Genomic DNA, 26,548 nt, shown 5'->3' on the forward strand with positions numbered 1-26,548 from the left:
TATTTTTCTGTATTTAAAAATAAATAAATGTTGGTATTGCAAGATTCTAATCGTTGAAATTTGAAAAAAAAAAAAAACTATTATGATAAAATATCCTATAAATTGTAGAAATTTTGATATTTATGTGCTTGCATGTCGGTTTAACCATCATTTCGCATGATTACATTATGCTTTTTTTTTTTTTTTTACCAAAGAGTTTCATTAGATCCATATTTTGATTTTTGAGAAAGCTAACCATTAAGTTGTCTCACTATGGTAAGCAATGAGATCGTAAATGGTGATAAATATGGGAAATAATAAACTACTAAATAAACAAAGGGAGATTGTTTAGGAGAGATTTATGGAAAGTAAGAGAATTTATACTAATAATTACTTTTTGTTCCTTGAAGCAAGCTCAACAATTTTAGTTAACCGATAATCTCCTTTCCATGTGGAAGCACTCAAATGCCTTTTGAAATTTGGTGTAGAGGCAGCGAATGTTAAGCGGATAGATATTTTCAATAATTTTGTTGTCGGGATTGTTAGTAATTTGACCACAAATATGAGAGAGTTAATATAATGGTTCACTTGCCCAAACAAATTTTGGGCTGTCTACTCACTTGTTTGGATAAGTAAATCTTATAAAGATTCTCATATTTGTTGCCCGAATTTCAAGCAATCTGAACAACAAATTGTTGGAGACGTAAATTCAAACCGAAAACATACAAGGAATTGGGATCAACGGGCTTTTTGTAGATTACTTTTAATAGCCGTGCCCCAATAATAGGTCATTGCTCTATGGATCCAATATATAGGAATTATGACCCATTTTCCTTGATCATACGTTGCGGAGTTTCACAAAGTTCAGAGGGTTTATTATTCATGTGGTAGGAGCTATGAAATTGGTGATGGGAGTTTCTAAAAATCAAAGAGTTTGATTATAACCCCATAAATCCTAACTAACAAATTAAAACTCCAATCAATACCTTTTTTCCCTTATCAATGTTCAATCCATGTGTGGCTATCTTTCATTAATGGTAACTATTTGGTCCAATTAGGTTAATTCTAATCTTCTAAGAAATAGGAGGTTTTGGGGTGTCAAGACTCCTGAGAATTGTAGTCGGTCTTGGAAGGAGATTTTGGACCTCAGAGAGGCGTTATTTGGCTTATTTTTAGGAGATGAAATGTGTTTTATGCAGGTTGGGTGAAGATAATATTGGCCATCTTTTTGTTTGCTACCCATTCTTAGAATGTATTTGGTTTAATCTTTGGAATATATGTAATATTCTTTGGGTTCGTAGGAACTTGTAGGATTTTATTGGGTAGGTGGCCCGTGGACTCCTACTTTAGAGGCAAATCTTTTCTTTTTCATTGTGGTTAGAAATATGGTAAGTGCTACAATGTATGTGTATGCTCTACGATGCGAGAGAAATACTAGATTGTTTGGGAGAAAGTAATATAAATTTCGAGTACATTATTTTTGAAGATTTTGTTTTGAGTTAGATCCAAAGTCAACTTCTTTTAAGGTTGTCCGTGATTTTTTCATTAATCGCTTTTTAACTTGGTCTCGGGGTTTTTCTAATGTAATCTTGTAGATTGCTTGTCATTTTTTGCAGGTCCCCTCTAACTTTTAGGCTGTCTTTATTTTGAAGAATTGTTTGTGGATCCTTTTTGTTTTTGTTGAGTTCTTTTCAATAATTTCTTTAAAAATTACTATAATGATAAGAAATTCAATTATCATTTATTTAATAATATTAAAATGCACCAATAATGAGTATTTCGGAATTCAATTTAAAATGATATTAGACAAAGAAGGTTCTAAATTTTAACCATTGGCGTTATAGACTTTAGTGTAAGAGAAGGGGAAGAAGAGAATTTGAAACATCAAAAAATCCATTTCTATTGCTAACCAAAATATTACTACACCCGGAATACTTCAAAGTAAGGTCACTGACACAAGGTAGGAGAAGAGAAGAATTTGAAATATCAAAAAAATTCCAAACAATTTCTATCCTCTTAACAAGCAAACGGGCCACCAGTAACAATTAAGTGTACAAATACAATTTGTCTGTAAACAAGTGATTCCTTCACAAAGCATTTTGAAATTTGTATTAAAACTTGCAATTTCAAAAGTCCAATATTTGATCGAATGCTCAGAAGATATTTGCATTTTCAGAGTCTTGAATCCGAGCAATGAGCAAAATGAAATAAGATTTCACAGAAAGTATACTTCCCTGTTTTCACAACCATACCTAAGTGGTTAAGCTAAGCCCTTGAAGAACCACCATGATCCCTCTCAACATGCTCCACAAGAGACACTGGATCACGAAACCCTCTACTACACTTTGGGCAGACATCAATCGTCACCTTCTTCACTCGACTCTTCTCATGGACTTTCTCCACATGCTCCACCAGAGTTGTAACTGAGGAGAACTTCACACCACACTGTGGGCACTCCTCTTGTCCAATTCCACCCCCACTGCTGCTGCTCTGCCCCACACCATCCCTTGCGATCTGCAACTTTTGGCTAATTTCATTTCCCAATCTTGTCATGCCTGCTTCGGCCGAAGCTCGAACTGTTGAAGCTGCATTAAAAAAGCTTGTAGCCCACTTGGGGGAAGATGACGTTGGAGCTCGGTTGGGTTTTGATTCTTCTTTTCTACTCCTACTCAAAAGACCCATAAATGGGAAACCTGTTTCTGGTTTCTTCGGTCCAGGACATTTGTGGTCGGGTCCGAACCTGTGCTTCAAACAATGGTTTACCAAGCAGTCCCTACACTTGATTGTGTTTGAGAATGTTAGGATCTCCCTGCAACCAGGGACAGGGCATTTTTTCTTCTTTGTTACTTTCTCATAATTTGATGGGTCACAATCAGTGTTGACATGCGTGTCCCAACTAATGTTGGGGTCTTCATCAGGAATTAGACGAACTCCTTTAGCACACAGTGGGCAGACGACAACGGTGACATCTTGTTTGTCAGCTTTTGGACAACTGTGTTTAATGTAGCTCCGGTGCTCCAAACAGAACACCTGTAAAAAAATGTCATATTTTAGCAGCAAGCCTAAAAAATTCCCCAAAGGAACAGACATTGCAAGAGATCAATGATCCATAACTTGAGATGATTACGGAGAGAAGATTTGAAAATTAAACTCTTGTATAAACCCAGGCAACAAGATAAATTTAATAAACATAATGAAAAACTGAAAAAGCTACCTGGAACGGATCACCCCCAAACCTCCGTAAAGCTCAGACATCAAGCATAAGCACAACAAAAATAAAACTCACATGAAGGAGCAGAAGTCAATTGCCAGATTAGCAGGAAAGATTTGAAAGATATAAACACACATGAAACGCATTACTAGCCTAATCCGCTAAGAGCGGGCACCAAAATCAACAACAGCTACTAACTTAACTGGCCAGTAATACGTGCAGCCTTAAAGAAAAGCTATTTAGGCATTGAACATGCCACTCAAGACATAGGATTTAGTATTTCTTAATACAAATAGTATCACAAAGGAAAGAGGGTCCAACATATCATCAATATGCTTATTCTTCTCGGTTATTTCAACACAAATCAAAAACTTCCAACGATATCTAAACCAAAAAGGTAGTTTTTGGACGACCAAACTAGGTTCCAACTAGAATTTGTATACCAGGATCCTTTAACTTATTCAGAAGATGGAAATAGAAATATAGCATATTATACCATGCCCACCACTTCTATTTGGTGCTTATATCAATTGCACTGATTGTAAAATGATGACCTAGCAACAGCAGAGAGAAAAGAAGAATTTAAATAACTAAGTCGATCAACAGGCAAAGAGGTATAGTAGGCAGTGGCTTGATTTCCCAACTTATTTATGCAAAAAAAACATCACAATAAAGTCCAACAAATGAAATTTTTAATACAGCAACTTTGCGCTGAGAAAAAACAAGCAACTACCTGAAAAGGTGAAGTCAAGAATGGTTTTAATGAAGGAAATCCAAGGCAAAGAAAAGATCACTTGATCTAAACAACTAGAAAAAAGCAAAATTCAATGCGATTTCTTCATTTTCCCCATAAATAGAATGAAAAATCAAAGCACTAGAAGACTTCATTTCAGAAGAAAGACCATAAGCTCCATAACCATAGTTCCCTAGACAGAAAGGCATCACTCCCAAACTAACACATAGTAGAACGACCAAGTGAAGCCTTAAAAACCAAATCTTAGCACAGCATGGTGAGTGATCAATACAAGCTGATATCCAAATTGCAAAGCGGACAATGCCCACTCGCAAGATAACAAAGAGCATTTCATTCTACAACTTCACACAGTTTCCATTATATCTTAACATGCTCTACATATAAATTATTCAAATCATGTAACAGAGCCTAAGCCTCCATACCGTATCAGTAAGTACAAGAATTCAACAAGACGGTAATGATTAAGCATTTGAGTCAACCCATTCATAAAAGTTAGCCCCCAATACGACTTTTACTCCAATTAAAGTAACCAATGATAGTGAAGACTCTAACAAGCTAAGAAATGATGAATTCAAATCCAGAAAACAATAGAACCAAATAAATTGAAAAGGAAATTCAAGCAAGAGAGAAAGTAGAGGGGACCTGGCTGCAGCGATCGCATGTGAAGGGCAAGAAATCGATCTGCCTGCAATCTTCGACGGTGCAATGCTTCCCCAGATCTGGGAATTCCGGAGTTCCCATCGGAATCCGATTCCAACGCCGGTGGAAAAATGGTAAAAAAAATCCAAAAGAAAACAAGGGAAAATGAAGAAGCAAAAGTCGCGGCGTACAAAAGAAACAAATAGATACGCGGAGGGACGGAAAGCTTGAGTTTTTTTTCCCGGGAATTGTTGCGGGATTAAGGGATTAAATGTCCGGACTGACTCCGGAGGCTTTCGGATTCCGCGGATTTAGATGGAGATTAGAGACCGCCGAACCGAAATTTTGAGAGGGGGAAGAGACAGAAAAGTGAGTCAAAGTCGTCCCAAATTTCCAACCCATTCGAACAGAAAATATTACGCGGTTTTTGGACTTTTTTTTTTTTTTTTTTTTTGGGAGTTAAAACGAATAGAAATTATGCGGGCAATGTTTCTGATTTATGACGATTTGTAAATATACATAAATTTAATATAAAATTAATAAGGTTAAAGGTGACCTGTTTAATTAAATTGATTGTGTTATTATTGATCTATATAGTTTTATATTTATGCGTTGACATGACTTGAATCTGACATGCGACATCAGAGCTAACAATTTTTGACACGACTTACAAACCTGACGTGAACTCGACACGAAATATGTAGGTTAGAGTTGATGAATCTAATACGTTTGATTAAATTTGTATATATAGTTTTATAATCATATATACCTCAATATAACTCAATTCAGACATACTTTGTGTAATAGTTTTGAAGTTTTTAACAAACATTGCATAATTTATAGACCACAAAGCACCAAGTCAGCAGGCTTAGGAACTCAAAATCTAAGCACTTTGTCAAAAATAATTAGCATTTCATTTAAACTGTTATTTGTGGTTAGTTGGGCCGGGTTTGTTTTGATATTGCTCAAACATAATATAAAATAGGGAAAACTTCACAAAATTCTTTAAACTTTCACATGTTTTTTGAAAGTATTCTCTTGAGGTTAAAAAAACTCTCAATTATATTGATTTTTTAATTTTTTTTAATTATTTCATTTTGTTAGAATTTTCCGTTAAATCTTGTCAAAATTCCCAAAATATCAATATTTTTAATTATAAAAAAAATTGTAAATATTCAGATGTTTATTTTTGTTTATAAAAAAAATATTTTTGCAACATCTTTGCAATTTTTTATTAAAAAAAAATGACTATTTTGGGTATTTTGACAAAAATTAACAGAAAATTCTAGTGGAATTAAATAATTGAAAAAAATTAAAAGTTCAATACCCCTAATTGATCATTTTTAAACTTTGGAATTAGTGTCAAAATGACTAAAAATTTAGGGGAGTTTTCTAAAATTTGCATATTTTGGAGAGTGATGAGGAATATGAGAAAATTAAAGATTTAAGATAATTTGGCATAACATTATCTGGATACAACTCGTGGTGTACTATTGCCTCCCATTTGCTCACTCATTCGAATGCAAATGTCTACATCCACTTATATCCCATATGCATCAGAAGAACAAGATTACAGGCCAAACCCAAACCCTTAAAACCTAATATGCGATACAAAGATACTTATAATCCCTCAATTATCTCTGTCCAAACAATAGTTGTTGAAATTAAAATTCTGCAGGGGGATTAAACTAAAACTAAATAATATTTTCTTGACTCAATTTTCTTGAATTCAAATTCTGACTTTGTCAGTTCATTTCTCATTTAAATTAAATATTAATTTGATATGATACCAAAACTTAATTGCAACATTAGGAAAGTCTCTCTCAACACTTGGCAATAGTTGCAGCCAAGTCGCCATAAAAGAAAAAAGAGTCAGCTACCCTTGCGGGCATTAATTTTTGGGATCCAGTTAGTTTAACTGGCTGAAAATAAAAGAAAAAAAAGAAAGAGTTGGGTTAGCCAGGATTTGAGTTCCATATATTTCACAGGCAAGAGGAGTATAATAGTTTAGAATAAGGCCATAGATTATAATAGTCTCAATTTTTTCTTGTACTTATTTGTTTTTTTTTTTTTTTTTTTTTAAATGTATTTTTGGAGCGAACGTGTGGAATATGATACAATCATTTGTTTTTAAAAGACACATCTGATTTTACTTTTACATTAACCTTTTACTTTTACATTAACTCACATGAATGTATGCCTATATATTTATATAAGTTCGTCCCTCCCCATCAAAGATTCAGTTTCGCCCCTGATTTGGGTGATATTTGGTTACAGGGTTGATTGGAGCTTAGTGCAGGCTGACTGGCTTGTTTGTTTGGTCTAGGAAGACCCAGCAAATATTGAGATGGGCTTAAGGTTTTTAGATGCTGCCGAAGTCTAGTTTGGTTTAAATTATAATAAAGCTAAGAGGTACACAAACTAATGAAGCAATGTTAGATAAGCATCATAATATTTGGAGATTCTGGAAAGCAACAATAAGATTATAAAGATTGATAGTCATCCTATAAATGTAGGATGTTTGCTTGCTTTTTAACATGCCACATTGGATTGGGAAACAATTGAGTCCTATTCTCTATGGCTCCTTGCGTGTCTATGCATGTGTGGTGTGTAAGAAAGAAGCATCCGGATTTGAGATTTCCTGGAATTGTTTGTCTCGATTGAAGTGCAATTAAATTGAATAGACAATTGTGACAAGTGTTGGATGAGACAGACTTGCTCAATATGGGGAGAAGTCCCAACGGATGCCTCTCATAATTGTAGTTGGATAGATTGCAATCTAGGCATAAGACTGCAATGAATCCCAATGCATGCTGCATGCACAGAGGCTTAACCAACTTATGGCTTGGGGGTATATATATATATATATATATATATATATATATATAAAATTGACCTTTAAAAATTAATTTTTTGCCCCCTTAATTTCTGGCTGCATGCAAATGTCATATGTGTCTCAAAGGGCCTGTTTGTATGCGTTTGAGGAGTTTAAACGTAATTTTAACACTCAAAAAGTTCATTTGAATAAAAAATATTTGTTTAGTAAAAAAATTAAAAGTGCTTTTAAGAGTCCCAAAAACCTAAAAATAGTCAAAACGTATTTTTGACGAAAGCTTAAAAGTGAAGTTTTTGCCCAAAAGCTATTTTTGACTTAAAAGCTCTATTTCTCAAATGTAATCTCAAACAGGCTCTTAGTCTTCTCTCTCTCTCTCTCTCTCTCTCTCCATATATACATATATATAAGAACAAAGAAAAAAAGAGAGTAAATGGGTCCTTGCGGTTGTACCAATTTACAACTCTTTTTTTTCTTTTTTTTTTGAAAGGGAAAACATTCCATACTCATTTACTGATAAAAAGTCGCGAGCAATAGCTCTTACAAATAGAGCAAAAAGCTCTGAAGTAAATCATAGCTGAAGCTAAAGTTACAATCATCAACTAATGAGGCCAAACAAAGGCAATAATATCTGCTAACCCATGACTATTCATCAGGTTTAAGATCAAATCTGCACCAAATAGATACCATCCAATGCATAGGTAGCGCATATTCCTCAACCCTAAGAGCAAAGAACCCCCATGCTGAAACTCATCTTCCTCGACCCGACAGCTAGGATAACGTTCACATCCACAACCCAAAGGTCTGGACCAAAAGCAAAACGAGCAAATCATAAAGGAAGGACAGAGCTTTATTGCAAACAAAAAAACAGGAAAGATAAAACGTACAGGGAAATAAAACAGGAAAGTAAAAAACAAATACATGAAAAACGGAAATATAACAAAAGGAAGCCCACAATACAGTGAAATAACAGGAGAAGCACACAAAACGGATGACAGTAGCCGGAAGAAGGCCGATCGCATGCTGGCCAGAAACCGACATGGAGGGTGGCGTTAGAAGCTCATCGCGGGGGGACGCATGAAAAGACTTGACAGTTGACGGTGGACGGCAAAGTAGGCGCGGAGGAGATTGGTGATGCACTCAAAGAGATTGGGGGGAGAGTTTGAGTGAATCCCAAGAGCGGCACCCACAAAGTGTGCCAAACAAGCAAAAACAACAAGAAACAAACACAAACACAATGAGAAGCAAACGACAAATAACATGCAAAAACAGGAAAGGAAAAAAGCCACAAAAACATAACATAAACAAACCACAGCCAAAGCGACAGATCTAGTATGAAAGGTGGGATGAACACTGACGGATTCGGAGAGCAGGAAGGCGGGGCACGCGTTGAGGTGGGTCAGACGGAGGAAAGGAGATCGAGCCAAGGCAAGCCGATCCAAAGCCAAGCCCGATCTAGACAAGGCGTGGCAGAAATAGATGGCGGTGGAAAAAGACGGCATAATGGAGAACGGCTATGTGGGCACAGCAGCAAAGGAAGAAGGGCAAAACGCTAGAGAACAGGACAAGAAGGAAATGGGCAGCAGAGAAGGAGGAAAACCGCACAAGCCGAAAGGAGAGGGGGGAGGCAACGGAGCTAGGAGCATCAAGTAAATAGGCTAGCTCACCGTGCAGAGGGGGTAAGGGGAGGAGGGAGGCATGTAACAGCCGACCCTCCTCCCCAAACCTGAGTTTACCTTACCTGTGTGGCGCTCTAAAGAAAGAGCTAGAAGTGACTTATAACTCTATGTAATAAGCATAAATGACAAATAATTTTTCACCAAAACTTGCAATTAAAATTTTGACTCGGTTAGACACAATAGCAACAATAGTAAATACAACATGTTTCCTATATTAAAAAAATATAAAAATGAAAAAAAAAAAAAAAAAAAACTATATCTAAATATAAATATATAAAAAGGAAAAGAAAAAAAAAAGTTAGAAAGTATCCGGATCATCACAAATTGGTCAAAGTGGTAGCCGAACCATTCTCAAAGATTTGGAGAGGTTGTTCAGCCACAATTTTAATCAATTTCGAATGAAATAGAGAGTTATTTATCGTTTATGCTTATTGTAAATTTATACAACTATGAAACTGATTTTATAATTGTTCTTTTTCCTATAAAATAATTATGAAAAATTCAATATTAGTCAAAGAAGTTTTTTTCTTTTTTTTGGGTACGTAGAGTCACAAATGGTGTCCAGGCAGGTTAGTCAGGGCTGTTCTGTGAAAGGTCCTCTCAGTACTGGGTGGAGTAGTCTCCAGATGCATCCATGCCATCATGTCAATTTCTCTACAACTTGACAAATTACCCAGCCCGCTCACTCTCTGTGCGAGGGACAGAGTTCTCCAAGACTGGGTTCTCGGGCTCGCAAAATGAACAGAGACATGTGATATCACTAAGGACAAATTGGGAAAATAAATCAAAACATTTTCACCTTGGGCTACACAGCAATTCAAGATACACTTCTGACAACCTACAAGTACCCTCTTAACTCTTATCCAATATTAAAATAAGACTAATGTTATATATATAATTTTTATTTTATAATTATTTCAAGTAAATAATATTAATACGAAAGTCTCAACTAAATCTTAATTTGTTTTTTAATAATATTGTTATTTGAAACTGACACATCAAAATTATTGAACAATAAATATTTGCTTTCATTCTTTTGTTTTTTTTTTTTTTTTCGACGCATTCACATAAAAGGACGTAAAGAAAAAGATGATTCGAATTAATAATTACAACTTCACGAGATATCGATATATCGATGAAAATTCACTATTAAATATGTAATAAGACCAACGTATAAGTCACACTGATTCAATAATAAATTTTTTTTAAAAAATATATAGAAAAAATAACACCAAAACACATCTATAGACGATAAGAACCGTTACTCATAAAATAAGCATTTCAATTTATCTTTTTCAGCCATTTAAGTATTGGGCCTCAAAAACCACACCAATTACTAAAATAGAAATGCCAAAAGTAGGCAAAGCAAACAAAAAGATAGAGAAGTAATAATTAGGCAAAGAAGACCCAAAAAATTAGAGCAGCAATCAATTGTGTTGTTTTTATTTTTTTACATTGGAATCCTCTTTCAGTTTTCTCCCACCTTCAAAACAACTTGCTTCCATTCTCTATTTCTCTCTCAGCCTTTCCACAGTATTCACTATTCACAGCACAGCTTGCTTCCTTCTTTGCCATTTCCATAAATTTTCACTCTCGTCAGGGTCTCATTTTTTCAGCACCGCGCAATCATCTTGGCCGCGTTCATGGGGAGTAAAGAGCCATGGTTACCGGGCGAGCTGGGGCCACAAGTTGATGATGCACCGCCAACGGTGGAGCCGAACCGCTACAGCCACCGATCGATCGAGACGCTGGTGGTGGTTCTAGCCGTGATCACCATTGTGGGTGTCATTGCAGGCATCATTGCCCGGCTGTGTGGAGGCCGGCATTTCGGCAACAATGGGGAGAACGACATAGAAGGATGGGTAGAAAGGAGATGTAGGAGTTGCATTGATGGCGGAGTTCCGCCTGCAGCAGTGGAGCCTAAGCCACCAGCAGCAGCACCAGCAGCAGAAGAAGCAAAAAAGTAAAAATAAAAAAAAATAAAAATGCAGATGATTGAATTGGTAATTAGCATGTAATTTTAGTATTAGATAGTAATTGACTGTATAAGCAATTAATCATGTGTGATAGCTCCTTATTCTCAGTTTTAATTAATCTTTTTTTACTGTCCTAAATTTCTACTTTCTAGTTCCACCAATATAAAAATTTACTTATTTCACTAACAAAGAACATTATGGTAAAACTATTAGCTGATTAATGACCAAATTAATTATTTATTTATTTTTTCTCTATGTTTTATAATCTAATTAAGCATGCCATAGATGATCATGGGAAATCATTGCATGATCAGTCCTCCACGAACATGGTGGGTGAAACATCATAGTTTTACTGAAAAAGCAACGTACCAAATCCAAACGTTGCTTTTCAAAAGCTATTCCTTTGCAAGCTTTCTCGTTGGTTTTTCAAAGGCTTTCAAGAACTAACCGTTGCCGACTCCTTTTGTCAGAAAGAATTACATGCGAAAGCTAGATCAATACCATATGATTATGCATTAAAAAATAAAAATTATTTTCTATATTATTTGAATCATTTATCATATTCCACCTAACCAAAGGCCGACTTGCTTATACGTGTCTATATGCTATACAAAATAGGAGAAAGAATAAAAGTTGCATAAACAGTTACTTGGAAATACTAAATATATATTTTCTTTTAGGGATCAAAATCCAACATATATAGGTGTTGTCGTGTTGACTTGATGGAAATTAACGGAACTTCAACGGTTCATTGTGATTAAGATACCGGTGTATATGAAATTAATATTAACATATTTTTTAAAAAATTAAATGAAATAAAACTATTTTGAGAAACACAAAATAAAGAGTCGAATATTAATACTTTAAAATGTGTTTTATAGCTAGAGTGCGGCTCTTCTCCAAATAATTTTTTACTCTAAAAAATTATCTTGCAACTCTTCATCTCGCATTTAATAGGGTCGGTTCAATAGTATAGGCAACTTAGACCTTTGCCTTGGAAACGGATCCTCTTCGGTCCTAAAGAGACTGGAGAATATCCAGTTAAAGTTAAGATTGCTTTTCAGAAATTTTAAAGCCCCAAATAAGACACATGTCTCACTACTAAAATAATAATAAAATATCATTTATAATTTAAAAAATTAAAAAAAACTAAATAATAAAAAACTAAAGGGTGGCTGGCCACCCTGGACCGGCCAGTCTGGGGTGGCTTGGGCCAATTTTTTTTTTTTTTTTTTTAAATTGATCTATGGCTGGCCACCCCATTTTTCCCTAGGGGGTGGCCGGCCACCACTGGGTGTGGCTTCGGAGGGCCATGATGGTTGGGCCCTTGGCGGTGGCCGAATCACCATGGCTTGAAACCATATCAGGCTACTCACACCATTGGCCCCAATTTTGCTTTTGAGCTAGGGATTTGAAAGACTGGTTGCTAATTTTTCTCATGCAACCTCTTTGCTTAAAATACAACTTTTTTTTTAATTTTGTCCTCATTAAAACTTATGAAATTACCTAATTAGGTAATTATGAAATTATCTATTTACGCTTAATTTCATAAGTTTTAATGAAGATAATTAGATAATTTCATAAATTTTAATGAGGATAAAATTAGAATAGAGGACATCAAAATCTCACGTGAGATGATTAGGGTCTGAATTAAAATTTTTAAAAACATTAAGAGTATGTTGTCAATTTTTAAATATTGGAATTTGAATTAAAAAACACTCGAAACTTCATAAGATAAAGTGGAAAATGAATTTTTCCAAAAAGAAAAAGTGGCATGTGAATTGTGATGTCTAAAACCCACAATATTTCAAACAAAAGCATGCATCACTTTTTTATTTATTTTTTATTTTTTATATCATCCCTAATTAAATCTTGAATACAAAAATCTCATTAATAATATATTTTTCATCATCACAGAAGCTTTTTTTCAAATAATATATTTGATATTTAATATAAAAACTCATTATATTATTATATCATAATTAAAAATGCTTCATTTTAACTTTTTATCCTGCGCCTCAATTTAATATTGAGCCGCTATTGACTATAGTATTGTGGGATCCGCTTTGCCGTAGAAATTGAACGGCTGAGATTTAATCATATTTCTCCTCTCTTTAACGTCTTTTTCTCTCCCCCCTCTTCCCCTCTCAAACATCCCTCTCTCCTCAAACAAGAAGCCACTGTTTTTTCAGAACTGCATAAGTTTTCAACTTTTCCGCAGTTTCTTGACCCGGGGGTTTTCCAGATTGCCACTGGTACAGGCAAGGTGGGTTTTTATCGACTTTATGAGCTTTCTGTGATATGGGTTTTCTTCAATAGTTGATTTTGAGAGTTTGTTTCCCCTCGAGGGCTTATATTTGGATAACTTTGAAACCCTTGCATTAGGGGCTGATTAGGGGATCTTGGAGAGGGATTTAGGTCTCTGAATTGGGGTTTTCGAATTATAATTAGAAGAAGAAAATGAACAAGAATGGTGAGAGCGAAAAAAACCAGAAGCAACCTACTGGGTAACACTGCTTCTTCTTCCTCTTACTTCTCCCTTCCATCTTCGCTGGTGAAAACAAATAAGACGATGGTGAACACTTTGAGTTCAAAACGAAATGTTTAGGTTAAAGGCAATGTGATTAAAACTAAGCCGTTCAATTTTTGTTTACAGCATCTATGCTGTAGAAGCCGGACCAGTATTGACGTGTACTCGCTCCAAATCCAGAAGTACACGGTGGGCTGCTATTGGGCCGCATGGAGGTCGAATGACGTTGTTGAATCTGCTTCGCTACAAGCCCAGATTCTAACGTTAGAGGGAGGATCTGGCTTCAGTGCTGTAGTTTAAAACAAGTCTCTCTCTTTCTCCAATCTGATTTCAACATCCAGACCCTTATTTCACCCTTTTCAAGGTTGTTTTGGTCATTCTCTCATGCTTCGTTTCTCTCTTAGGTAAACAAAACCAAGAAAGACTGTTTTGCTTGTATTCAAAAATCCAGTAAAAAATTCCATACGTCATACTGAAAAGAACCCAATTAATTGTCGTCACAAATACACAAATCGGTTTTAATTGATTCAACATTGATGATAATCAATCTAATTAGCCTGTAGGGCACCTCCGGCTTTTAAATAGGTGATTAACGTTAAATTTAGCTATTATATCCAATTTTCATCCTCTAGCAGATCATCTAAAATAAAAGAGTTTTTCAACAATAGCACATTTTAGGGTTTTTTTATTATTTTCTCTCACCCCCCAGTCTCAAAATTCAAAACTTTTGTTTGACATAATTCAATCGGCAGAAAATTACGCCTTACAAAATAAAAATCATTAGCTCAAATCTCCTGTATTAAAAAAAAAAAAAACTAAAAACTTTTCTCTCTTCTCTAGCTCTCTCTCTCTAAAAGCTCCGACCAACCCACCAAAAACCCACCGCCACAAATTCTTTGCCAATCATAACAGATATTCAAGCATGAAAATAGCACCAAAAGCATTAGAATTCAAACATGAACTCAAAACAGAAACAAAGAATGATTAATAGAAAAAAAAAAAAGGAGGGTCAGGAATGTTTTCTAGAAAATGAAAAGACAGAAAAGAAAGTGTGGTTACTTGATTAATTCTTGGTATGTTTTGTGGTGATTTTGGTGGAATGCATGGCAGGTGATTACAATGATTTTGGTGTTGCTTTAGTTTTGGAGAGAGGGAGGAGAGAGGAGAGAGAAGGAAGAAAAAGTAAGGATAAAAAATAATATTTAAAAAAATAGAGAGTTGGAATAGATGTTCTACAAAAGTTCAATAACTAAAATATAAAAAAAAAAAAAAAAATGCTCTAACTAAGGCAGTTAAAACTTAAAAGCTTTGAACTGAACTTTTATTGTCAAATTACCAAATGAATTTAACCATTAATCACAGCAAAAATTGGCTAAATCACAACAAACTACGATGGTCACTTAAATCATAATGTAACAATCATCCACGTACACAGGCAAACTTTGATCAATGTAGAAGACGAATATGTAGGGATGGAACGAAGAAGGGTTAGTGGGTCTCGGCTTTAAAATTTTTTGATATGCTCAAGTACTCTTGTGTTCCAATCAAAACAACCAATATGCCATAAAAAATAATATTAAAAAACATTACATAATCTTAACCAAAAAATTAAAAAAACAAAAAAGGATGAAAAATTATGTCTCGAGTGAATTTTTGAGCTAGAGGAATATGAGTGGAAGAGAAGTGGGATGTTGTAAAATCTAGAAAAATATCTTCCGCACCCGGCCGGCCGATGTTGTTTCCATAACTATCTCTTTTAAAAAGCTTCCCTCATCTCTTAAACATTCATATGATTTTACAAAGAGATGAATGGAAGCTCTTTAAAAGGCATAGTAATGGTCTGTACAGAGCAGAGGTTCGAAATGGAAACTGTATTTTTTAGTGTTGGGAGAGAAGAATCAAAGGGGGTTGAGGGTGTTTTCTGATGACGGTGGAGTACTATAGCTTGCATATAAATAAAAGGAAGGGATTAGGAGGGAAATTGCTTGTGTTGAAGAAGAACATCTGGTGTGTGGGACAAGAGAGGTTGGTGGTGAGATGTGGACGTACATGTCTATAGAAGTGTCAGCCTCATGTGATGTGGACGTACTGTATTTTAATTTGAACAAGACAAGTGAGGTGATTTGTGAAGAGATGCAGCTTGTGACCCATAACTTCTTTTCCAGCTCGTGACCGTCCAGTCTTTTAATACGTATGCATGCAGGTTAAAAGAATCTGGCCATCAAAATTTGTCGTTTCTTTAAGCAAGCTGACACGCTCTAGCTATTTCCATTTTAGGAAGGTTTTCAGCCTTTTTCTTGAGAATCAAATGCAGCTTTTCAGCTTTTTGTTGAGAATCAAACAAAAGATATCTCATCCCTATTATTCAATGGATAAGAGGGACTGTGATCCCAATTTCTCCCGCCACGAGCCTCAGCCTCGTTCAGTTTCAAAAGAGAGCGAGCCACTGCCCGCTAGCCCATGTGCAGCCTGTGGTCCGGTCAAACGGCTATTTATACAAATTAATAGCCCAGGTGCGTACGTGTGTATTCATGTGCATCTGCTGGGATTGTTGTAAACCGGCGATTGGATCATGTTTACCAAGGTGATCCATCTCTTTTATTATTTTTGAATATAAAAGAGAGATCTGAGGACCACACGGATTAATCTTTCATATTTTCCAAATTCATATGTAATGAGCGTGGAAATTAACAAAAACTATAAATTAAATAATATAACGTATTTCAAATTAATAGGGAAATAATGAATTATTACGACAAATAAAAGGAAGGAATTAAGAGGAAAATTGGTTGGTGTGATTTGTGAAGAAGTACATGACAACTGCCGTAGGAGGGGTTCGGTTCCACTGTAGATGCGTTGTGTTTAAATTTGAATGAGACAAATGAAGGTGAACAGTTGTGAAGGGATACTGTCGGGTATAGCTCCGGTGACCCATCACTTCCTTTCCAGCTCGTGACCGGCTAGTCTTCTCTTTCCTACATACGTACGTGCACGGTGCAGCTTTTCAGCTTTTTCTGGAGAATCAAACAAAAGATATCTCACCCTATTACTCAACGATCCGGATTCCCTCGTTTTAGAGGGAAAATATGAGACTCAATCCAACGCTCTACAGAGCCACATGCATGCAGCATATGATAAACACTCGTGACAATTCAATCCCATGCATGATGCATTTATTTATTTTTTTCGACATTACCAACACATTTATGCTGCTGACACGCGTCAACTTTGCTTCCAAATGCCTGAGATGGGACATTTTACTGTGTTTACCCAGTCAACACGAAACACCTTCTATCTAGGGGTGGGCAAATTAACCGTTACTGTTTAACCGGCCGTCTACCGGCTTCGACCGAACCGATATAAACCGTAGCCGATATGCCGATATCCTTATCGGTTAAAAAAAGTATACTGGAATTCGGTCCGATCCGGTCAGGTCCGGTTAAGCGGTTCTTATCGGTTAACCGATTCAACCGATAAGAAACCGGATTTTTTTTTTTTTTTTTTTTTTTTAGTCCTAGTCCCAAAACGGCGCCGTTAGTCTTTTGGAGAGGTTTCCAAATTCCCACAAGTGACACAAGTTTCCGAATTTGTGTAATGGTGTTGCCCATGACTTATTTTCCTTTTGCTAAGTGATTTTAATTAGTTAATACTTTGTTTATTATTCATTAATGAATTTTATTTTAATTTGAGTTTTGGTAGGTTTGATGTTTTTTTTTTAAGTGATGGCATTTGATGGGATTTCTTTGCCTTTGGTAAAAGCATTTTTCATTAACTAGTTTTGCTAGTCTAATTAGCATTCATTATGTTAATTGGTCCATTTGCTTTGGAAAAATGTAATTTATAATATAAAAAAAAAAAAAAAAAAAAGTTGAAGTGGATCAATATAAAAAAGCTTCAATTTTTAGCCCAAAAAACAAATATTTGGGTCCCAACAAAAAGTATTTGGTCCCTAAAACAACTCATTTTTAATAAGTTATTTTAGTCAAACAAAAAGTATTTGGGCTCTCAAAAGTCAAAAAAACTCATTTTTGATTTTTGGCCCAACAAAATAAATCAATATAAAGCTCTCGGTTAAATCGGTTAACCGGTTTAACTGGACCGTTTAACCGTGTACCGTTTTAACCGAAATTATCGGTTAAAATTCTTTTTGGTTCGGTATCGGTTAATAAACCGTTTAACCGAAAATTATCGGTTAATAACTGATAAGGTCCTTAACCGAACCGTTTTGACCGATACCCAGGCCTACTTCTATCTGACCACCGGTACAAAGTGCTCCCATTCGGATCCAGACCCAGATCCCCTCATATTATAGGGAGAATATGAAATTCTCATATTGTTATCCTAATCTTTCAATTTAATCCAACAGCCCACATTACGTTACGGATTCACTTAAAATTAAATACTAAAATATTAATTAACTTTTAAAAAGCAAAGAAAAATCAAAATAATGAAAATTTTAAAATCAAAGAATGAAAAAGTTGGGGTGGCCGGCCACCCGAGTTTAGCATAGGGGTGGCTTCGGCCACCCCAGACCGCCGCTTGGGGGTGGCCGAAGCCACCCCATGGCCACAGGGGGTGGTTGCCCCCTTGGGCAAAACCCAAAAAAAAAAATTTAATTTTTTTTTGGCCCAAGTTCGGCCACCCTATACCGAACTTTTAAATTTTGAGTGGGATACGTGGCGTAATGTGGGCTGTTGGATTAAATTGAATGGTCAGGATAGTAATATGAGAATCTCATATTCTCCCTCCAATACGAAGGGATCTGTATCCCTCTCCTTCATACTCATCTTTTTGACAATGTTGTTCCCCTTCAATTACTCTATGGTGGTTGTTCTATTCTGGCAATGATTTGAGTTGGATGTATGGCTTTTTTGAGGGTCATGCTTTTGCATGTCCTCTGTTTGGGTGTTTTTACCACTTTATGAGGCTGATTTCTTGACTTCTGCCCAAATTATAAAGGTTCGAATAGTTTATAGTTCCTTCCGACCATTTATGTGTTCATTGCCTGGCCTGTTCAGTTGTTCTGATTTTTCATTTTTCATATTTAACACTGTCTTTTACGTATAAATTTGTTGTTGAGGTGCCAAGCTCTTGATTTTTTGTTATGTTGTAGTCTGTTATGTAATGAAGTGGAGTGAAGTATTTAGAAAAAATAAAATATAAAAAATAAAACTTTGATTTCATCCACAATCCTAAAACATTATCTTTTATACAAACAAGGTTCAAACCTTCGACTAGACCATCGAAGATGCCAACAGTTTTAGTCACGAGTAATGTTATCCTTCTAAATGTGACGTAACTTTTAAAATTAATAATAAATTAAAATTTAATAATAATTATTTTAAATTTAATGGTGATTTAACATTACTTATTTACCACAACAATTGCACTTTGTGACATAGTATTTTTATTAAATGATTAAATTAATCTCTTTATAACTCCATGGATTCGCTCTCTATTTAATTAATTCAGTTTAAACTTTTTAAGTAAGTGATTATTTATTTACAAATTGTATTTTTCAATGTACTGTCTTATCAACAGGAAAAGCTACAGGTATATGTTTGGAATCCGGATATTCATAAACCACAACATTTGGGAAGCCAGTAAATTAGTACGATATATGAGGGCAAAACTGGTAATTTCAATTTTTTGAGACAATTTTGCCCTCTTATATTCTAAACCGAGCCTCTCCATTAATTTCCTCCCTCTCCCTATATATACATGGGATGGGATGAACTATCCAATTCCATCTCTAGTATAAAACATCTTGCTTTATTTTTTCAAATGAAAAATTTTCCTATTCTCACCAACCCCACCTCGATCCCACAATAAACCTAAACCTGCTAAGATGTTGGGGGCATTCTGTCCAATCCCAGCTCCCACAACGAACCTAATCATGCAAAGTTCCCACATTTTCGTCACGTTGAAGATTGGGTAAGATTTTTTTTTTTTTTTTCTTTACCATATTTTTATTTTGAGCAATATTGTTGATCTTTTATTTATTTATTAATTTTTTGTAGACTTAAGAGTTATGAATCAACATCCTACATCATAGACAATTCTTATCAACAAATGAATGGAAGCTCTTTAAATGATGACACGAGGATGTTAAGCTGTAGGTACAGCAGTAAGATTTGGGAGAGGAGGAAGGAAAGTTTTCAAGGATATAGTATATACCATTAGGAGCTTTCACCTTGCCAATGCTTTTTGTGGTTATATTGAAAAAGCAGTTTAGCATTAGCATACCTGGTTTGACTGTTTCAAGCCATTTTACTCTCATCACTTGAATTTGAGAACTCTTCCTACAGAATTTAACATTCCTTGTTAGAAGATTTTTCAAAAACCTCAGTGCGAGGTACACTTAAAGTCTCCTCCAGGAGAGGCGGTAAGTAAGTACAATTTGGCAAAAGCTGTATTGGTGAGAAACACTACTCTCTATTGGGTTACAAATAACAACAAAGCGTTGGCAGCCTACGATGTAGACAATGACATGCGGATGTTAAGGTGTTTCGGAAGTTTTGAAATTTTGAGAATTGCTTATTACTGTAATTTTTTTTTTTTTGGTTCTCTTAATATTCATTTCTTTTTACCAATGTACAAGTAACTTACCATAACATTTTTTTGATTTGTACTTTAATCTCTCTCTATAGACGTACAGATAAATCTGTTTCCGTCCCTATGTATTGTATTGCTTTTGTTTTGTTTTTTTTTTTTCTTTACCCCTTCCCCTTTGCCTTTGGGTGGCATCTCATGGAAAATAAATATATATGTATAATATTTTGGCGTATTTCCATAGCTTTACGTTTTCCATTACTGGGATTTGGTCATTAAAAATCTTAATAAACCAAAAACGCAAGATTCGAAACTTCCCTTCCATTTCCTGCATTTTCTAAGTGACCAAACGGAGTCAACAATTAAAAGAAACACAGTCAAAGCTAGATACCGTGTCCTAGTGTAATTCATTTTTGTGTTCAATTATTGGGAAATATTTTGCAAATATTTTTGTACGAAATACCATAATCATACTTAGTAATTGGGAATTTGGTTTCTCAAGTGTCCATTAAGAAGAAAGAAGGACTATTCTTTTTAAAACCTTCTCCATTTTGAACGAGCCTTGACTGTTTAGAAGTATAAATTTTTTTTTTGAACTTCTCTCACGTTTGAGCCTTGAAAGTTGAATATGAATGAGCATTGCCAATTTGTCATTGAAGAGCTTTGAATTTTTAAGTATAAATTTTCAAGCATGGTTCTTCAAGATGTAGAGGACAATCTATGAAGTCTTTTTTAACCGAATCATATTACCACCTGTTGAGATTAAGGTTGTAGATATTTTTTGTGAGACTGAAAGTTTGAAAGAAATTCTCTAACTCACTTTAAAAAAGATGTTTAACCATCATTTATTACTCTTCTACTAATTTAAGTACTTAAACATTAATTTTTGAGAAATTTAAACATGTTAAATGAAACTTAACATTTAGGGAAAACTTCACAAAGGACTCTTGAATTACTGTGCGTTTTGAGAAGACCTTCTTAAATTTTCAAAACTCTCAATTTCACCTCTCAAACTTTCAATTTGATGCAATTTACCTCTCCGTCAATTTTTGACATTAAAACCCCTAAAAAGACAAAATTATCCTCCGCTTTTCTTTTCTTCTTTTAAAAATAAATGACAAAAAAAGAATAAAAAATAAATAAAAATTGAAAAAAAAAAAGTGTCACAAGGTGGCCCAACCGAGTTAACCATGGGTCACCTTGTGATTTTTATTTTTTGTAATAAATTTTTTTTTTTTTTTTTTTTTTAATTTGAAATTTTATAAGAAAGTCAGAAATATAATGGTCATTGTATCACTTTTAATGTTTAAAAACTAATGGGGGGTTTAAATTGACTGCAATTGAAAGTTAAGGGTTCAAATTGAGAGTTTTTGAACTTTGAAGGGTCTTCTCAAAACATACAGTAGGCGGTAGTTCAGGGGTACGTATAAAGTGGAGTTTCTACTGACATTTATTAGAGTGGCTTTGAGAAAATTAAAAATAGTTTCTTCTAGTCATAATTACTAAAATCCGAAATCAAATAAATTGAATCTTAGGTTCATTTTTCTGCGGTTATCTTGCTAAAACTTTACATATAATCCACTACACCTTCGAGTTTCCATAATAAAGTTTATGGTGGTGCATGCAAAAAGTGGTAAGGAAGCATTGAATATCAAATTGCTATCTTTTCTGTGAGGAATCTCAAATTTTTAGATTTTTAGAAGCTCACTCATAACAACTTAAGTAGGTGATTGAGGTTTGGTTTGGATTACTGTTTCAATAATTGCGATTTTAAAAATTGTATTTTTGGAATAGCTACTTTTTAAAATTGTAAAGACGTTTGATAAAATATGTACTGATCATATATATATATATATATTTTTATGCAAAATCATGATTTTGGTTTAAATTCGCGTTTTTTTAAATAAGCACATCCTAGTCTACTTATAAAAATCGCAATTTTTTTTTTCCTATTTGAAAATAAGTGATTTTTAAATCGTAATACCAAACGCCTTAAATTTTATGATATCTTTTAAAAAGCAAATTATTGTTACAAAGTCGTAATCTCAAACACACCTTGAAACTAATTAAGGATGCATTAGTATATATGGCAGATTAATAACTTTGTCCTATACCACCCTCATAAGTCATCACTGCAGCAAAAACAAAAAAGATTGATTTAAAATATTTAAAATATTTAGAGTACAGTATCGTTTCAAAACTTATTTGTCCAAGTATTAAAGCAAGATAGCCTATGAGCATACAGTCTTCAGAAATAATGCTATATACGCACTTACATTTCTACGCCCATTTTCATACTTCCTAAACAAATAAATCGCTTCAATTAATAAAGTGAATGATGTTTTTAATTAATGGAGTGAGAACATGTTGTAATACAATCCTATCCTTTTTTTTTTCTTTTTTTTTTTTTTCACTATATTTCCTTTACTCATATTTTAGCAAATTACTTCGTTTATTTACGGTTTTAACCACTTAATATATCCAAAATATCAGGATTTTCTCCGATTCAAATACAGACAAAATGATAAAAAAAAAAAAAAAAAAAAGTGAAATGACAATTTTAATCTTGTGATATAAATGATTAAATAGTTTCCCGTTTATTTTAAGTCGAAGATGATCCATTTTGTTTAAGATCTTTAAAGACCCTTATTTTTCAATTGAAAGAAGCCACTACTACTATATGAACTAAAATTTTAGTTCTGCCTCTATAATCCAAGACTTTTAATTGATTCAACACTGACGATAATGAATCTAATTAGTCTGTTAACTAAGCCAGTTAAAAGCTTTGAACTGAACTTTTATTGTCAAATTACCAAATGAAATAGCCATTAATCACAGCTAAAATAGGGTAAATAGCAACTAACTAGGATGCTCACTTAAATCCTAATGTAACAATCATCTACGTACAGGCCAACTTTGATCAATGTAGAAGACGAATATGTAGGGATGGAACCAAGAAGGGATGGGATCGGGGGTCCCGGCCGCTTTGAAATATGCAAAATATTTTTTTTAACTGATGTGTTCCAATCAAAACAACCAATATGCCATAAAAAATAATAATATTAAAAAAACATTACATAATCTTTTGTGATGGTTGTGAACTACTCCAAGTCTTGCATATAAATAAAAAAAGGAGAAATTGCTTTCGTTGAAGGACCAGCCAGGGCCAGCTGTGATTTGTGAAGAAGAAGAACATGACAACTGAAGTTGAAAGAGTCAAGAAGAAACACTTTTTCTAAAGCAAATTTTGCAGCCTTTTATCTCCAAGAATCAGGCTCGCAGGTTTGCTTAGTTTTCATGATTGAAAAGAAATTGTCACGGGTGGTTTGAAGAGTACATATCACGAGCGAGGGGAAGAAATTAAGCTTGAAAATGGTAAAATGCAGGCTTCTCTTCTTTACAGGAGCTGAACTCTGCAGAAAAGACTAAGCATCAATAAGGTAAAGAGGATTGACCAGGATACTTGGCAATCGTAGAGAAGCTTATTATGGGTGTAATGTGTTACAGCTGGTTCCAACTAGATATGCAAGAGAGCTTCTAGAAGAATTATTAGCAGATTCATTACATTTTCTGTTATAACTGATTAACAATTTATTTCTGTTATAATAACTAATTAGTCTTTGTGTAAAGCCATATTAAGGCAGATTAGTGAAAGATACATGTACTAATTAATGGGATTTGCCAGAATCTGGTTTATGGAGATTAGCCATCCCATCTTGAATTAAATAATAATATGTATATTTAATAAATTTAAAATTTGCTATGGTTTCACCTTGTATAAGAGGACATTTTTTTTTTTTTTTTAAATCTAACAAATCAAACTACTTTTTGTTTTATATTTAAATAAATTTCACAATAATTTTTATATTCTCTAAAGTAAATACAAAGAAAAAAAATACTTAAATATTATCTCAAATAAATGTTAAAACAAAGAGAACCAGCGTTGTCTTTTCCTTGTCTTGTTTGAAATTGGATTTTGTGTTCTTGCAACTTCTTTGACTTGGCTTGTCAGTTCACGATTTTCTGCAGAACTAGCCTGATGCTCTAGCTCTTTCCATTTTAGGAAGGTTTTAAGCCTTTTCTTGAGAATCAATGCTTTTCAGCTTTTTTTTGGAGAATCAAACAAAAGATAAGAGGGAAATTTACTGTGCACTGCCACGAGCCTCAGCCTCAGCCTCAGCCTCGGTCAGTTTCAAAAGAGAGCGAGCCACTGCCAGCTAGCCCATGTGCTGTGGACTGTGGTCCGGTCAAACGGCTATTTATACAAATTATCAGGTGCGTACGTGTATTCATGTGCATCTGCTGGGATTGTTGTAAACCGTCGATTGGATCATGTTTACCAAGGTGATCCATCCCTACCGTTGGTTTGAAATTTTAATTGGTCTTTCATTCTTTCTTTGAGCAAGTCTGATTTGGATTTTATAAACCCAACACATTGTTTCAGTTATCAAATTTGAATTGACTTATATAATCTTATATATATTTTTATAAACCCAACACAAATCACTATGACTAGTATTTTACCGGGAGTGGGAGTTGTCAATCCTCCTTGTTATGTTTTTAGTAGTTTACTTGTTCCTATCAGTTTCTCAAGTGTCCATTAAAAAATAATAAAGACTATCTTTTTAAAACCTTACATCATTTTGAACAAGCCTTGATTGTTTTGAAGTATAATTTTTATTTTTTTTTAAAAAAAAAAACTTCTCTCAACTTTGAGCCTTGAAAGTTGAATTAGAACGAGCATTGTCAATTTGTCAATGAAGGGCTTTGAATTTTTAACTATTAATTTTCAAGCATGGTTCTTCAAGATGTAAAGGACAATGTATGAAGTATTTTTTAACGGAATCATATTACCACCGGTTGAGATTAAGGTGCTATATGTTTTTTGCGGGACAGAAAGTTTGGAGAAAATTTTCTCTAACTCACGTTAAAAAAATGTCAAAGTGTTCACTAACATGTGAGACACATTTTCTTTAACACTTTTAACCGTCATTTATTACTTTTCTACTAACTTAGGTATCTAAATATTAATTTTTGAAAAATCTAAACATGTTAAAAGACACATAACATTTTATTAGAGTGGGTTTGAGAAAATTAAAAATATTTACTTCTAGTCATATTTAGGGTTCGTTTGGAATTATGATTTCGCAAAAATAATGAGTTTTTAAAAAATAAAACGTAAAGTGTTTGTCATTGCGATTTAAAAAGCACTTAATTTAAAATAAGAAAAGCACGAATTTATTTGTAGAAGTGCGAATTTAAATCAAAATTACGATTTCTCATAACAAATATTTAATAAAAAAATAATTTTTAACATGTTTTACCAAACGCCTTTGCGGTTTTAAAAAGTAACAATTTCAAAAATATAGCTTTTAAAATCAAACTGATTGAAATCGCAATCCCAAATGGATCCTTCCTAAAATCCGACATAAAATAAAATAAATCTTAGGTTCATTTTCTATGATTATATTGCTAAAACTTTACACATAATCCACTACACCTTTGAATTTTCATAATAAAGTTTAGGGTTAAATACTCCATACCCCCCCTGGAGTTTTCCAACTTTATTTTTTTCCTCCTGAAGTTTCATTTTTATCACAAGAGGTCCATGTGGTTTTGATAATAGACCAAGTTAGTCCTCCGTCAGTTGACCGTTAGTTGACTTAACAGAATTCCACGTAGATCAATCACATGTTGACACGTGGCACCTACTTAATTTTTTTTTTTTTTTTTAAATTTTAAAAAAAGTATTTTCTGAAAAAAAAAACAAAAAACAAAAAAAAAACAAAAAATATTGGCCACCCCCAATTTTTTTTTTGTTTTTTTTTTTCCAGAAAATACTTTTTTTTTTTAATTTAAAAAAAAATTAAGTAGGTGCCACGTGTCAACATGTGATTGGTCCACGTGATTTTCCGTTAAGTCAACTAACGGTCAACTGACGGAGGACTAACTTGGTCTATTATCAAAACCATAAGGATCTCCTGTGATAAAAATGAAACCCCAGGGGGAAAAAATAAAGTTGTGAAACCCCAGGGACTAATTTAGTATTTAACCTTAAAGTTTATGGCGGTGCATGCAAAAAGTGGTAAGCAAGCGTTGAATATATAATAGCTGTCTTTTATGTGGCGAATCTCAGATTTTTAGACTCACTCATAAGAACAGTACTCGCAACGGAGTTAAAATGACTAATCAGATTTATAAAAAAACCCTCTACATTAGATTAGTCAAACAAAAAAAAATGTAAAATAGATATTTGATTGAATTAGCCAAAAAAAAAAAAAAAAAATACTACATGTAACAACACTTTTCAAGGGAGCCATTTTATTTTTTATTGTTTCTTTCGCTTGTTTATCTTTTTCCCAAAACATTTCTCACTTTTCAAGGAATCATTACGA

The 26,548-nt window shown here is 34.0% G+C and overlaps 2 protein-coding genes across 2 annotated transcripts; one reads left to right on the forward strand and one right to left on the reverse strand.

Moving 5' to 3' along the window:
- Window positions 1-1,980: 1,980 nt before the first annotated feature.
- Window positions 1,981-4,985, reverse strand: LOC132191992 (zinc finger (C2H2 type, AN1-like) family protein). Its single transcript, XM_059607163.2, has 2 exons — window positions 4,587-4,985; window positions 1,981-3,009 (listed from the first exon to the last, which is right to left on the reverse strand). Exons 1-2 carry the CDS (start codon window positions 4,683-4,685, stop codon window positions 2,245-2,247), a joined length of 864 nt encoding a protein of 287 aa, XP_059463146.1. The 5' UTR covers window positions 4,686-4,985; the 3' UTR covers window positions 1,981-2,244.
- A 5,628-nt stretch (window positions 4,986-10,613) lies between these two features.
- Window positions 10,614-11,163, forward strand: LOC132162570 (uncharacterized). Its single transcript, XM_059572822.2, has one exon. The coding sequence runs from the start codon at window positions 10,739-10,741 to the stop codon at window positions 11,060-11,062; it is 324 nt and encodes a 107-aa protein (XP_059428805.2). The 5' UTR covers window positions 10,614-10,738; the 3' UTR covers window positions 11,063-11,163.
- Window positions 11,164-26,548: the final 15,385 nt, after the last annotated feature.

The sequence above is a fragment of the Corylus avellana genome, chromosome 10 (genome assembly GCF_965113065.1).
Source record: "Corylus avellana chromosome 10, dhCorAvel1.hap1.2, whole genome shotgun sequence".
NCBI classification, from domain to species: Eukaryota; Viridiplantae; Streptophyta; class Magnoliopsida; order Fagales; family Betulaceae; genus Corylus; species Corylus avellana.

Coding starts and splice junctions, on each gene's coding strand:
- LOC132162570 (XM_059572822.2), top strand. CDS start 10,739: ATGGGGAGTAAAGAGCCATGGTTACCGGGCGAGCTGGGGCCACAAGTT.
- LOC132191992 (XM_059607163.2), bottom strand. CDS start 4,685: ATGGGAACTCCGGAATTCCCAGATCTGGGGAAGCATTGCACCGTCGAA. Junction 3,010..4,586: donor CATGCGATCGCTGCAGCCAG/GTCCCCTCTACT, acceptor ATTTTTTTACAG/GTGTTCTGTTTGGAGCACCG.